This window comes from Anguilla anguilla, chromosome 4 (assembly GCF_013347855.1).
Source record: "Anguilla anguilla isolate fAngAng1 chromosome 4, fAngAng1.pri, whole genome shotgun sequence".
Classification (NCBI taxonomy): Eukaryota; Metazoa; Chordata; class Actinopteri; order Anguilliformes; family Anguillidae; genus Anguilla; species Anguilla anguilla.
In genome coordinates this window covers 5,385,168-5,399,296 of record NC_049204.1, presented here as the reverse complement: position 1 = coordinate 5,399,296, position 14,129 = coordinate 5,385,168, and the positions used below count along the sequence as shown (strand labels likewise).

The window sequence follows — 14,129 nt, the reverse complement described above, 5'->3', positions numbered from 1 at the left end:
TCGCGGTGTCGATTTCAGCATGTGAAGTGCAGACGATCAGGCTCATAGCAGGCGGGAACTGCCCTGGAGAGGGAAAGGCAGCCGGTTCTAGAAACAGGAAGAGGAAGGAGAGGCGGGGGTACGCAGGAAGAGGAAGGAGAGGCGGGGGTACGCAGGAAGAGGAAGGAGAGGCGGGTGTACACAGGAAGAGGAAGGAGAGGCGGGTGTACACAGGAAGAGGAAGGAGAGGCGGGGGTACACAGGAAGAGGAAGGAGAGGCGGGGGTACACAGGAAGAGGAAGGAGAGGCGGGTGTACACAGGAAGAGGAAGGAGAGGCGGGGGTACACAGGAAGAGGAAGGAGAGGCGGGTGTACACAGGAAGAGGAAGGAGAGGCGGGTGTACACAGGAAGAGGAAGGAGAGGCGGGTGCACACAGGAAGAGGAAGGAGAGGCGGGTGTACACAGGAAGAGGAAGGAGGGGCGGGTGTACACAGGAAGAGGAAGGAGAGGCGGGTGCACACAGGAAGAGGAAGGAGAGGCGGGGGCACTCAGGAAGAGGAAGGAGAGGCGGGGGTACACAGGAAGAGGAAGGAGAGGCGGGGGTACTCAGGAAGAGGAAGGAGAGGCGGGGGTACACAGGAAGAGGAAGGAGAGGCGGGTGGAAACAGGAAGAGGAAGGAGAGGCGGGGGTACACAGGAAGAGGAAGGAGAGGCGGGTGTACACAGGAAGAGGAAGGAGAGGCGGGGGTACACAGGAAGAGGAAGGAGGGGCGGGTGGAAACAGGAAGAGGAAGGAGAGGCGGGGGTACACAGGAAGAGGAAGGAGAGGCGGGGGTACACAGGAAGAGGAAGGAGAGGCGGGTGGAAACAGGAAGAGGAAGGAGAGGCGGGGGTACACAGGAAGAGGAAGGAGAGGCGGGTGTACACAGGAAGAGGAAGGAGAGCCGGGGGTACACGGGAAGAGGAAGGAGAGGCGGGGGTACACAGGAAGAGGAAGGAGAGGCGGGGGTACACAGGAAGAGGAAGGAGAGGCGGGGGTACACAGGAAGAGGAAGGAGAGGCGGGTGTACACAGGAAGAGGAAGGAGAGGCGGGTGTACACAGGAAGAGGAAGGAGAGGCGGGGGTACACAGGAAGAGGAAGGAGAGGCGGGTGGAAACAGGAAGAGGAAGGAGAGGCGGGGGTACTCACGGCGGCGTTTTCGGTTAGGTTTTTCCATACGGTAGACTCATTGCTCATGGTCCAGGCGAGCGTGAGCGTCCCCCTGAGGGCCAGAGAAAAGGGACAGGACATCAAAGAGTAGCCGTGGCGACGCGGAAGAATCTGAGTCGTCGTCCGTCGATCTCTACCTGCACCCCCCCCACCCCCCCACCCACCTGTACCCCAATCCCCCCCCCCCCTCCAAGCATTGGAATAATCCCTATTCCCCCTTCCTTCCACAGGTCTAAATCGCAGTCGTTGGAGTAGAACAGCGTGTACAGTCAGCCACAGTAAAAAACCAGACCTGAGTCTCTCTGGCTTGTATCTCCCAACTGACGTGCAGAAAATGAGCAGCTAGGCTCCCGGGGATGAGCGGGGCGCTGCGGAAACACTCACGCTTCTACCGCGGCGCAGTCTTCAGCATCCAGCGACGGCAGCGCTAGGCCCTCTCATCGCTGACTGCGGCGATGTAAGCCCCCCCCCCCCCCCCCTTCCCCGCCTCCGTACACACCCAGTCCCCTTCCCCCCCCCCCCGAACAACCTCCCGAGGAACGCTCCTATTCCCAAAAAGCCGGTCCACCGTTCCAGCAGCAAAGGGGCCTGGCAGGGATGGTGGCTGTGAAACGCAGCATCATCATCTTCCCACACCTAGCACTCTCTCTCTCTCTCTCCCTCACCCTCCCTCCCTCTCGCTCTCTCTCTCCTCCCCGAGCCAGCTCCACTCAAACAGCAGCTAAACGGAAGCATGCTCGCATCATGCAGAATTATACACAGGACACCCCCGCCGCCCCCCCAACCGTCACTCCCCCACCCCCATCCCCCTGTCCCCCACTCGCCGGTGCTGGACTGCCGGCTCTTACCCTGAGAGGCGGCTGTGAGCCATACGCGTGACGTGCGGTCTCCCTGCAGAGCTCGCGGCTCTCTCCCCGCGCTCCGCCTGCCTGCCTCCGGTCTCCTCGCGCCCGCGATTTCGTCGTCTGCACGCGGGCTCGCCTCGCCCGGGCTCTGCAGAGGAACTTGGCCGACTGCAGCCAGCTACAGCCCATTACCCTCCGCAATACCTTCTCGCCACGGAAACTCGAAAGAATAGTTTCCCTGCGCTTATTTCCGCGAATTATTTTCCACGAAAACATAAATTCCAAACAAACGCACACTAAAAGTCTGAGTCTATAAATCACAACCAAAGATATCTGCAGCATTACTCTGATTTGTGTAGGGGGAGTGTCCCTTACAAACCTAAAGACACTGTCACGGAGGCCAATGGCTGAATTACTTATCCGCGTCGTGGAATCAGTAATAGATTATATGTTTCTGTTCTACATAGCCCTACGTTTGCAATACCCCCGGTTCCAAAAAATATTTATTTATTTATTTATTTTTGCTGTTCCTGAAAACTTTTCAAAATCCTTGAGCAAAAAGTAACTCATGTGCAACCATGGTTTGCAAAGATAGAAGCCTACTCAGCAAAAGTATCTTACTACTATGACAATGTAAATGGAATCCCTCACAGGTAGTGTCATCTGTCTTTCAGGTGGCTGACAGTTCCAAAATCCAGAATCTACCAGACCTGCCTGCTCACTCCCTACATCTCTGATAGGCAACCCCCTATACACTGGGCCACTACATATCAGAATCGCTTACTACAATTTCCAAGCAGCTCGTTGACCACAAATCTATGTCACGTGTATTCGACCTCCAAAATTTGATTGCTTTTACTTAGTTGGTCCCCCAATATGGGATCCCCTTTTCCCGGCCAGCTGTAGGCTACATTACAGTGATAGGGACAAACGCCCATTTGTTTGATGACATATCAACTGTGAGCTTTTCCAAACATACACTGGCAGGAAAACGTAAAAAATCAGAGCGTAAACGTACACCGGCAGTACATAAGAGGGTATCTAACCCACATGCAGAAAGAAATTCACCTTTCATTCATCTGACTGGTGTTCCCATGTGACATGGGACGGCCAATCTGATTGCCATTCCGGTTTGGGGGAGTTATTCAAATTGTGCTGACATCATTATTTGATTTTTTTTATTATCAAATTCCAGTGATCCAGCCCCACATAATTTGATAACATCACCCCACGTGATTCTCTGTAATAATTTGGATCCAGTTACGTAAGTGTGTGTTTCACATACTGTGGCTTTCAGTTTTCATAGACGACCACCATATCCAACCGTAAAATTTAACGGAACCAGTTCCAAAGTAGTAGGCTCGCACGGTAAATTAATTTGCCATTAATAGTCTAATCACAACTGTAAAAAAAAAAAAAAAAAAAAAAAAAACATTCTGGGTTCGAGAAAGATTTTTCTCACCAGTGGATTACATAACTGTTGCATGAAGTGAACTAGATTGTATTTGAAAATGTAGATTAATGATCCACATTTAAAAAAGGGGGTTCGTATGATTTAGGTCATTGCTGTAGGCTAACCAAAAGCTCTGAAGCTGTGTTTCCGGATGAAAGTAATCAACCGATTACAGTTTACACGGCAAAGGAATTATGTGGTAGGCTAGCAAGCACATTTAAAACAAATACATGCAACACACTAAGCTATGCGCCATCCAAGCATAATACATTCACATTTCAGCGTACTGTACATTCGCCATACCAAAAAAGTGAATTCATATTCTTAAATATGGCAAGCTCGGACGGCCTCTGTTGCAGATGGCAAATTATTCGGGTCCTAAAAGTGCCGTAACGGGATAGCTAACCTGCAGCACATCTTATGATAGGCTATTCGTTAATAAGGCGCTTAATGCGCGAGCCTTTAACAAGTCATAATGCGCGTTCGTATCCCCAAGTTCCCGAACCGCCCTTTGTAACATAGCGACGGCAGTAAATTCAAGCGACGACTTTCTGGGTAATTCCCCCTGATCCTCCCCAATCTCACATCTGCCTTTTCCACTCGTGCCCCAGATCAGCCACATTCCTCAGTCCGTTTTATCCTCGCATGCACGCAAGACATTGCAAGACATTGTTCGACCGTTTCTGAACGTTTAAAATGAATGCATCGCTATAAGTATGCGCGCGTGTATGCGTGTGTAAGAGAGATCTGTCACTGCATCTGAAATGGAATAGCTTCCTGGTTAGACTGCAATAATTCCTGCATTCGTTTAACGAAACAGGCGGTAACTGTTTTACACAGTTGCAAATATTATCCATTTGCAAATCATTTGCCTATTATTATTGTTGTCACCCATTTTATTTCTTATCATACGTTCATAAGTAAGGTGATATCAGTTTACCACGTAGCCTATAATTCCATTTTAGAGCAAGAGCTGTAAAAAATGTTTCTTTCTTTTTTTTACATAAAATAAACGATTACATTTGGCAACCCAGAGGTAAGCGCCGTGATATCAAACAGCCGCCATATACCGCATGGAACAAGTGTCAGCGCCCATTTTTAGCTACTAAACATTGCGTTTTCAAAAATCGATACATTTTCTTAGACCAGTGTGCGCGAGATGAAAGCATGAAAACAGGCAGACTTTGCGATGATGGCTCCCCAATGTCCGGCCAATAGGCTATTCCTTCCGATAGGCTATTACATTCCTCAATTTCACATAATTCGATGCGGACCCCGTCCCGGTGCAATTAGAAATAGCTAAGCACTGGCATATCCTAATGAACGACCAAGTTACAGCTGAAGAAATAGGCTATATTTACATTGATGAAATATACAATTATGAACAATAGCTATACGGTTCACCCTAAACTTGGCTACATGTCTTCCCCTTTATGAGATTTTTTTTTTCTGAATTCTTGACTGACCCACCATCTTCGCCACTTAATTCCTATTGCTAGCTTTTCCACATTAGCTGCTAACGACATTCTTTTCAGTATACCGCAGAGCATCAGTTTGTCGCCTCCCTAACTGCCAAGGATGCTGGAGAAAGGATAAGGGTAAACACGCATATGCAACGTTCATTTTTCGAAATGCAGTTTTCGTCGGCAACTTCAGATGATGCCAAAACGCAAGACAATGCATTCTTCAATGATGCACAACGGATCTATCCGTACAGCCCAAAAATAACTTGACTGGGGGAAGACTCACCTAATTGTAATTCATGTGGTCCATGCAGGGATATTTAGTCAGAAACCAATGGCACCCAACCTTCTCCGAACACCTTAATTTTGATTTAAAAGCTAAACGTATTTATGAATGAAACCCTATGGTTTAAGACACACCCACAGCACAGTCGGGAAAGCACCATGTGACGTCGTAGATGAGGTAAAGCAGAGACAAGAGCGAGGGATGCGCAGATAGTTACTGTGACTCTTATACAATAGACTTTCATAATTGTTCCCCCTTTCCGTCTAATCAGGAGGATCTCTGTGAATGACGTTACCAAATAATATATCTCAGCAAAATGTAGGCGACAGTTTCATAACCACAATGTTGGCAGAAGCAGTTCAGTTCAGTTATGCTACGCTGCTCATAAAAAAATATTTTTTAAATGGTTTCATTTTTCTTAACAATAAGTTGACTATGTACCACTATGTACCAATGTAAATGTAATATTATTTAATCATATATACATGGACGCTTAAAACATAATGATTAATTAAGATCGACTGTTAAGGTCCGATATTGAAGCTCCAATATCGCTGCATCCCGGCAGTTTAAAACAGCTGATCACTCACGTTATTATTACCTTTACATTACATTTATTTAGCAGACGCTTTTATCCAGACGACGTACAAAAGTGCATGTCATAATGTACATGCGCACACAGTTTCAAGGTAGTCTTCATTGTCATTTATTATTTATTGTAACTAATATGAGTTATTAATTCGTTTTCTTTTTCTTTCTTCTCGTGTATTGAGAGCTAGAGAGAGAGAGAGAGAGAGAGAGAGAGAGAGAGAGAGAGATGCACGTTATGAGCTGTTGTAGCGTTTAGACGTTACATTGCATTTACATTGCAACGTTGCTTAGACGTAGCATTTTAGTAAGGTCTACCGGGGTTGTAGTTCTGCTTAGCCGTATCAATTACCCATAATTAGACATTCACATTGCGCCGCCCTCCGGCAGTAAATTATCTAGTAATTAAATACTGAGAGAGAGAGAAAGCGTACCACACTCCATATCTATCGCTGGCCAAGAAACACCTCATTCGTTTATCCATTCTATATTGGATATTAATGCATGCGGTTTTTTTTACCCTTTATTTAAATATGAAGACTTTAAGCACGAACTTGGTGAACTCGCATTATTTATATTTTGTACTGCAGGCCCCACAATGCAGTCGCTGTAGCTGTGAACTTTGACTTCTACGGGTGGGTTGTGTGTGTCAATCAATGAACTCAATGAACTACAAGTCTATTATGAACTACGTGAGAACTAGAACTAGGAAAACTTCCTTCTCCAAACGGCGCGTTTTCCACGGCTCATAGTTAATTCTCTGATTGGCCAACGTGACCGTGAACGTTGTCAGCTTGTCTCTTGCACAGTGTAATGGCTGCCGAGTAATTTGCAGCTAGCGACAGCGGCTAATTTATAATAAGCGGCTAATTTTAAATAAATTAGCTAGCTTTGTTTGCGCACTTTTTAACGTGCGTGGCTGCTAGTAAGCTGTCACCGTAGGTTTTTTCCCCAGTCACTTTAATGTGCCAATCAACCACCACCGTCTGTGTAGATAGATAGAGCTCTACGGCTCTGGGCCATAGACGTGCATATATAACTATATAATTGTAGACTGTGCACACGTGAAGTTACTATAAACCATACATTGAAAACACTGATTTTTTTTAGCTGGCAGTCGAAATGGTAATACTGCAAATTGATTTATCAGACCCACTGACTTGAATCCACTAAAATGATAAATCCACAGGTCGTGTGCGTTCGCTGTTGATGTGTCATAAAAGCTATTAAAACACCAACGAATGAACCAGGCATATTTTGTGAGATCATTTATTGAAATGCATTAATGTAGAACATCCGTATCAACTCCACTATGATGGTAAATCGTTCACTGAACAAGGTAGGGTGATGAATGTCACTGCATTTTGGCTAATGTAATGGAATTACCCTGCCATCGTCACACTCGAACAGACAGGGTGATGGTTTAGCTGCCTTTTAAATGTTATCCCTACGTCGTAGGATACATTCTAGCTTAGATAACCATAGACGGTATAAAAATATGTTCTAACATTTCGTGTACACAATTCCGCTCGAGTGGCTACCTACATCTACTACTAGTACCAGCTATCTAGCTAACATTTGTTAATTACGACGCTAAAAAAATAATGGAAACTGGTAATCCTGGCCAAAAACTGGTAAAACTCATCTTGAGTTGTGTAATAAAATCGATTTAATACAGGAAGAAAGTCACTTCGCGAAGCTGCTACGTCAGTGGAGTCACTTGATCAGTTCTGACCAATGGCGTCCTGAGCCACTGAGCTCCAGGGGACTTGGAGCGGCAGCGAGAGGCCCCTTGTTCCTCGACGAAACGCTAGGTGGCAGTGTAACAACAGTGGTTGAGTTTTCTTATTGTCGACGATTCTGTCTTGACAACATCTATGTGTCATCCGGTTATTTGCTGTGTCCTTGTTAGCCAGCTAAACAGGTAGCCGGCTAATGTGTTACAAATGTAATAATGCATTGAAGCAGAAAAAGGAAGTATAATAAAACTGATATTTATCCTGACTTGTTCGTGACATTATGTTACGAGCCGGAACAGCAGTTGCCTGGTAAGTGAATTCTATAAATATTGCTTGCTAGGGAGCTGGCTACTGATTTTGGCATGTCTGTAATGAGACATGAGGACATGGGCTAGTTAGGTTAATCTTGCGAACAACCTCCACTCTAGTATATCTATTTGTTAAGAAATTTAACGTTAAACTTCAAATAATGGATAGCGGTCCGCGTAGATCCTATGACTGACCCAATCAGTTATTTACCCAATGGGAATCTGTTTAGCTAACATTTACAGTTCTTCCTGTTACTAACGAAATATTGAGGCTCGTACGGAGCACTGCAAAACGCAGCTGCCGTTTCAGTGACAGCACACACCCGCTCCGTGCATCCACCACCAATAATTTTGCCAGACTTTATCAAACAAATAGCAGTTGACAGACATCTGCTCGTTCCAATATATGCTCATGAAAACATCATATTGGTGTAACCAGCTGGTTTCAAACATTTTACAAAGTTCTAGACTGCTGTAATTTATTTTGTTTTCAGAGTTCACCTGGCTGTGGATTGTTATCAACTGTGTACTTAGTTAAATGATATATTATTTACATAATATTGCTTGCTAGCTAAGTCCAGATAAGCAAATATGACCGCAGTACCTTGGTGTCATTCTGCAGCGTATATTTTACCATTATTTGGGCAGACCCAGAGAGAGGTCTGCGCAAGTGATTCCAGGTGAACCAGGGGTGTACAGCCAGGGCTTATCAGTTTTGGGATTTTGTGCCAACTTCTGCCATTAATTATTTAATTAGCTCAACCCATATGTTGAGCTGGCATTTGTGTAAGCACCAGGTGCAACCACAGACTGCGAGTGTATCCTTGAATGTTTTACTGTGCTCAAGCACAGGAGTGAGCCAGCGTAGTTTTTATAGAGCTGTCAGAAAACTGAAACTAAGGCAACTGGTTGGAACAGAAACCCGCAGGCAGACCGGCCCTCTGGGACCGGAGTTGTGACAATGCAGAAGCTGGTGTCACTCTTTGGATCGTAAAAGTGTGGAGTCTAGCGGTTTTAAAACTGCGTAGCCGTCTCCTCTGGTGATCGGTGCTGATGCTGCCGCCCTCCTCTGTCCATCCCTGTCCCAGCGTGGCCTGCAGGAGCCTGGCCTCCCCCCGCATGGGCGTCAGATTCCGGGTGCCCCTGCAGAAGCTGCACCCCCTGTCCCGGGCGCTGCACCACTGCTACTCCGCCCCCCCGTGCCCCGCCCACCGCACGGCGGCCCGGTACTTCAGCTCCCTGTCCCGGCCCCTCCTCCGGCCCCGCCGGGTCCCCCCCGGGGGGGGCCACAGCTACCAGCAGCAGCGCTCCTTCTGGGTGGCCCGGCTCGCCGCCCGCCTCCTCAAACTGCGCTACATCCTGCTGGGCTCCGCCGTGGGAGGCGGGTACACGGCCAAAAAGGTACGCCCACCCCCCCCCCCCCCCCCCCCTCACCTGTCCTTCATCTGCCATACTGTATCTTTGTCTCTTGACTGAAGTACCTCCTAGGCCAGGGCTGCCCAACCCTGCCCTTTTCCTGCAGATCTACTGTCCTGTTGGTTTTCACTCCAACCCTAATAAAGCACACCTCATTCAACAGCTAGAGCAGGGCTGCCCAACCCTGTTCCTGCAGATCTTCTGTCCTGTAGGTTTTCACTCCAACCCTAACGAAGCACACCTCATACAACAAGTAGAGATCCCGTTGAAGCAGCTGATTGGTTGAATAGTGTGTGCCAAATTGGGCTGGAAATGAAAACCTACTTGACAGTTGATCTCCAGGAGCAGGCTTGGGCAGCCCTGTCGTTGGCTGTTAGTATTTTTGCTTTTTTTATATTGTCTGTAGCTTTTTTCTCTCTACTGTAATCCACATATAGGTATACAGATGTTGCTTTTCTCAAGTTCCTGACATTATTGATTTTGAAATGGAAATAAAGTTGGAATTTTAACCAACAGGATGATGAACGCGAGTCCGTTTCGGGATTTTCCTCTTGCCTTTGCTCTTGCATAATGAGCCCGATCGTTTATTTGATCTGACGTTTTTGGATAAAGTCACGAGCCGCGGACTGCAGATGTCACTTTGTGTTGTTCAGTGTGGGGGCTGAAACGGGGTTCACGCGCACGGCTGTTTGGACCAATCGGCCGGAATAACTGATGATTGGCGGGAACAGAAACCAATGTAAACACCACCTGCCTTCTAGGAATAGACGTGTGTACCCCTGGCCTGACTGTGGGCCCCCTCTTAGCCCAGGCCTGTGCATTTAAGCTTACCTAACCCCACCACCCCCCCCCCCCCCCCCACCCCTGCCAAAGTGTACAGCTTGGCTGGCTCACTTTTTTCCTCCCTTTTTGACCTCCGCGTCACTTTCAGTCTGCGTTTATGGAACCCAGCACAGAATAAAATGGGCGGGGCTAAGAGTCCTTTTTAGGGAGAGCGTGATGGCGTATAACACCCCGCCCCTCTGTGAGCTCTGAGATAAGGGAACGTCAACAGAGCGCGCTCGCCGTGAGGACTCTCCTGCCCCGCATGGCTCCGCCCCCCCACCCCCACCCCCTCTGCTGCCGGATAAAACTCTGCCTGTGGCTGTGTTGACCGGGGCCTGGATTTGTGGGAAAGGTCAGATTATCCGCGCGGGTGCTGGGAGCTGTGGAACTGCGCAGACAGGTCGGCCTTGTGCTGCGGAGTTCTGGGTGTGCTGGAATTCCAAACACTTTAAAAATGGCCGCAGAGCCTTTTGTGAAGGAGAAGAGACACCAATACCTGCACGCTGTATCACTGTAATAAATGCTGCTAAACGAGGTTAACATTTTATCAAATGTACAACCTGGGCCCTGGTTCACGAATCAGGTTTTATGCATCTCAGCAGCAAGGAAACAAAGCAGAGGGTGACCTGTAGTGCCCTCATGTTGTCACCAGAATTATCGCTGACACCTGAGAATTTATATTATTATTATTTTTTTTCTTTTTACAAATTGGATTTACCTTTCCCATGGGTTTCGACCGTCAGTGAGATTTAGTTGACTGAGAGTTGAAGTGGCTTGTGTCCGCCACACGGTGGTGCTGTGTCTGCTTTTTGTGGTTAGGTCTTTTTAGTGATGCATGTGGGGTCATCTCACTGTAATTGATTGAATCAGGTCCTCACATGGCAAGCAGATTTATTTATTTAGTTATTTATTTTTTGCTTGTGTGATTCACATCTCCCCCCCGAAAATTCTCACCGCAATTCATAATTTCCATGCTTTCGGTAGCGGTTAGCATGGGTTTTTTTTTTTTGTCATCTTAGTTCATAGAAGCGACAGGTTTGAAGTGCCCTGTGCTTTCTGTGCGTTTTTCTCCATCAGACCTTCGATGAGTGGAAGGACATGTTGCCAGATCTGAGCGAATACTCCTGGGTGGTGCCGGACTTCGTCTGGGAGCTCAACGAGCATTTTGACTTGGGTAAGTCCCCTCTGGCCTGCTCCTGCACTGTTGCTCAGAGCAGGCCGGGTTTAGTGGGCTGTGGCGACTCCTTCGCTGTCGCACAGGTGAAACCCTAAAAGCCTGAATTCTGAGCAGTGCGTCAGTGGAACTGTGCTCGTTTGGATGTAATGGAACTGTTCTCTATTTGCTTTTGACGACTTGCAGCTGCCTTTAAAAAAAAAAAAATATCCCACAGTGTGATGGGGTGTGGGGTGTGGGGGTGGGAATTCTGCAGTACTGTATCTTTGACCAAAATGCAGTTTTTTTAGAGAAAAACTTTGTAAAAAAAATGTTTTCCTTTTGTATTATTAAAGAGTTTAGTAGTTAACCTGTACAGTATGTCGGCACGGCGATCAGCCATGTCAGCTGACCTCTGGTCTGGAATGAGGCTGTGCGTCTGAAGCCGCTCTCTCGTTTGTCCCTCCTCCTGAAGAGAAGATCGCGAACGCCCTGCCCGACCTCGAGGAGCTGGCCAAGCTGATGCCTGACCTGGAGAAGGTCGGCGAGAACTTCGCCTTCCTGAAGACCCTTCTCTCAAACGGTGGGTCCCCCAAGTGTGTCCTCTGAGGGAGGCGGGGCCTAAGCAGATTTTATCAGGAGGGAGGCGGAGCTTAGGCGAAGCTACTCCGCTCTCCCTTTCAGTCAGTCCTATTAACGAGTTGTCGTCAGAGCACTAACCAAGCTTCCAGCCAATCAGAGCTCACTAACGGTGAATGGCCATTGCTGGGTGAACTGTGGAGTCTGATCTATGGTCACATGTTCCCAGAATGCATTTTCCTCTTTGAGGTTATGATGGGAAGCTTGCTGCTATGGCTCCCCTTGCAGCTGATCATGCTTTCATGACTGCATGTTCATAATCAGACCAATCTTAAAGCATAGGCACATAATCTGTTCACATTGTAACCGTACATGCGAATTCCTGAAAGGAATTTTTTCCTCTAATGATTTATCTAACTGTTTTCATTTCTTTTCAAAGGGGGGAATTGTTAACGAATTAAGGAAATTCCTTTAACTTTGAGACTGTATTCCTTCGTAAATTTGGCAAACTGAAAATCCGTGGGGCAGATTTTGGCTGGTTAACCATCCTGCCTGAACACCCCTGGAAATTGTGATAGTATTAAATATGAGCCACTGTGATAGCTTGTGTGAGTGCGCTGTTGAATTTCCAGACCTCCCTAATATGCATGCCTCTCGTTGCTGTGGTGACACTAGACACAATGTACGGAACACTGAGGTCCTGTGGATTCCATTTTATATGAATTAGCGTCTCTGCTGTGACTTACATAGAACAGACATCTTACACAGGACACTAATATCTTACACAGGACAGAAATATTTTACACAGGGACGGTAATATCTTACACAGGGACAGAAATATTGTACGCAGCACAGAAATATCGTACACAGCACAGAAATATCTTACACGGGTCATAGATATCTTACACAGGACAGTAATATCTTACACAGGACAGAAGTCTCTCTCTCTTTCTCTGTCGTCAGTAGCCTGTGAGTCCCATCGGAAAGTGCGTTTGCTCAGTCTTTTTTGACACAGATGTGAAATCTGTGTGTGTGTGCATGCAAGTGGGTGTGTGTGTGTGTCTGTGTGTGCGCGTGCGCACGTGTGAGCGTATATGTGTGTGTGTGTGTGCGCGTATATGGGTGCGTGTGTGTGCATATGTATGTGTGCGTGTGTGTGTGTATGTGCGTGTGTGTGTGCCTGTGTGTGTGTGTGTGTGCGCATATGGGTGTATGTGTGTGTGCGTGCGCGTGTGTGTGCATGCGTGTGTGTGCATATGTGTGTGTGTGTGTGTGTGTGTATGTGCGTGTGTGTGTATGTGCGCATATGGGTGTGTGTGTGTGTGTGTGTGTGTGTGCGCGTGTGTGTGTGTGTGTGCGTGTGTGTGTGTGTGTGTGTGTGTGCGTGTGTGTGTGTGTGTGCGTGCACATGTATGTGTGTGTGTGTGTGTGTGTGTGTGTGTGTGTGTGTGTGTGTGTATATGGGTGTATGTGTGTGTGTGTGTGTGTGTGTGTGCGTGCACGTGTGTGTGCATATGTATGTGTGTGTGTGCCCGCTCCCGCTCCCGGGCAGCAGGCGGTAGATGTTGTGCGGGTCCGTGTCTGTCTCTGACGGGCAGCGTGTCCGTTTTGCGGGCGGCAGCGTCTCCCGCTCTGGCAGCTTGTCTCCATGAGATTTTTTTCCCTTTGTTTCCACCTTATGATTTTTGTTCTCCTCCCACCCCCCCTGTCCCCCCCTCCCTCCCGCCAACTCTTCGCAGGTGTGGGTGTGGGTAGTGAAGTCGCAGGAGCTTCTGGTCTGCGTCTGTTGTTAGGTGTGTAAACCCCACAACCAGAAACCTCTCTCCCTGACGCACTCTCCAAAGGTCAAAGGTCAAGTCATGCCCCGACTCGCACACCCCACCCCCCCCTCCCCACTGCTGTCCCACACGCAGGCAGAGGATGTCCCGTTACCAAACAAAATAGGTCTCTCAGTGACTTCCGTTCAAGCTGAACTGTAATGCGTGTGGGTAACTGAATTTCTATGCCGCTCGTAGAGAAGTGTCAGTGTTCTTGTTTGCTACGGTGCAGTCTCTACCCCAGCTGTCCTGTCGTTTGTCAACGCCTTGTCCAGCAGTCCGCAGTAGAGTACCGCAGTACAGTTTGTCAAATGAGATTCAGTGTTTGTACGGCAGGTAATATGGACAGATGTAAATTTAGGTATGTAAAATCAGATGCGCAAACCAACACTTCTAATTGGCCGTAGTAATAGTTTAATCTGTTAAAATTACATTGGACTAATTGACAAAACATTCGAAGTTTTTA

At 47.6% G+C, this 14,129-nt stretch overlaps 2 protein-coding genes across 6 annotated transcripts in view; one reads left to right on the top strand and one right to left on the bottom strand.

Moving 5' to 3' along the window:
• Positions 1-5,206, bottom strand: part of LOC118224548 (voltage-dependent calcium channel beta subunit-associated regulatory protein-like) — a 27,960-nt gene extending 22,754 nt beyond the window's left edge. The window contains 2 exon segments of the mRNA XM_035412054.1: positions 1,171-1,243; positions 2,040-5,206. Coding sequence (XP_035267945.1) covers positions 1,171-1,243; positions 2,040-2,062 — 96 coding nt within the window. The 5' untranslated portion in view covers positions 2,063-5,206.
• Positions 5,207-7,685: 2,479 nt separating this feature from the next.
• The window catches only part of opa1 (OPA1 mitochondrial dynamin like GTPase), a 47,171-nt gene continuing 40,727 nt past the window's right edge, over positions 7,686-14,129 (top strand). For 2 of the 5 annotated variants that reach the window (XM_035416224.1, XM_035416223.1), the window contains exons 1-5: positions 7,686-7,874; positions 8,962-9,274; positions 11,192-11,288; positions 11,743-11,850; positions 13,586-13,639. In XM_035416224.1, coding sequence (XP_035272115.1) covers positions 7,846-7,874; positions 8,962-9,274; positions 11,192-11,288; positions 11,743-11,850; positions 13,586-13,639 — 601 coding nt within the window. In that variant the 5' untranslated portion in view covers positions 7,686-7,845. The remainder of the gene's footprint in view (positions 7,875-8,961; positions 9,275-11,191; positions 11,289-11,742; positions 11,851-13,585; positions 13,640-14,129) is intronic. The other 3 variants (XM_035416227.1, XM_035416225.1, XM_035416226.1) reach the window with 2 other exon arrangements.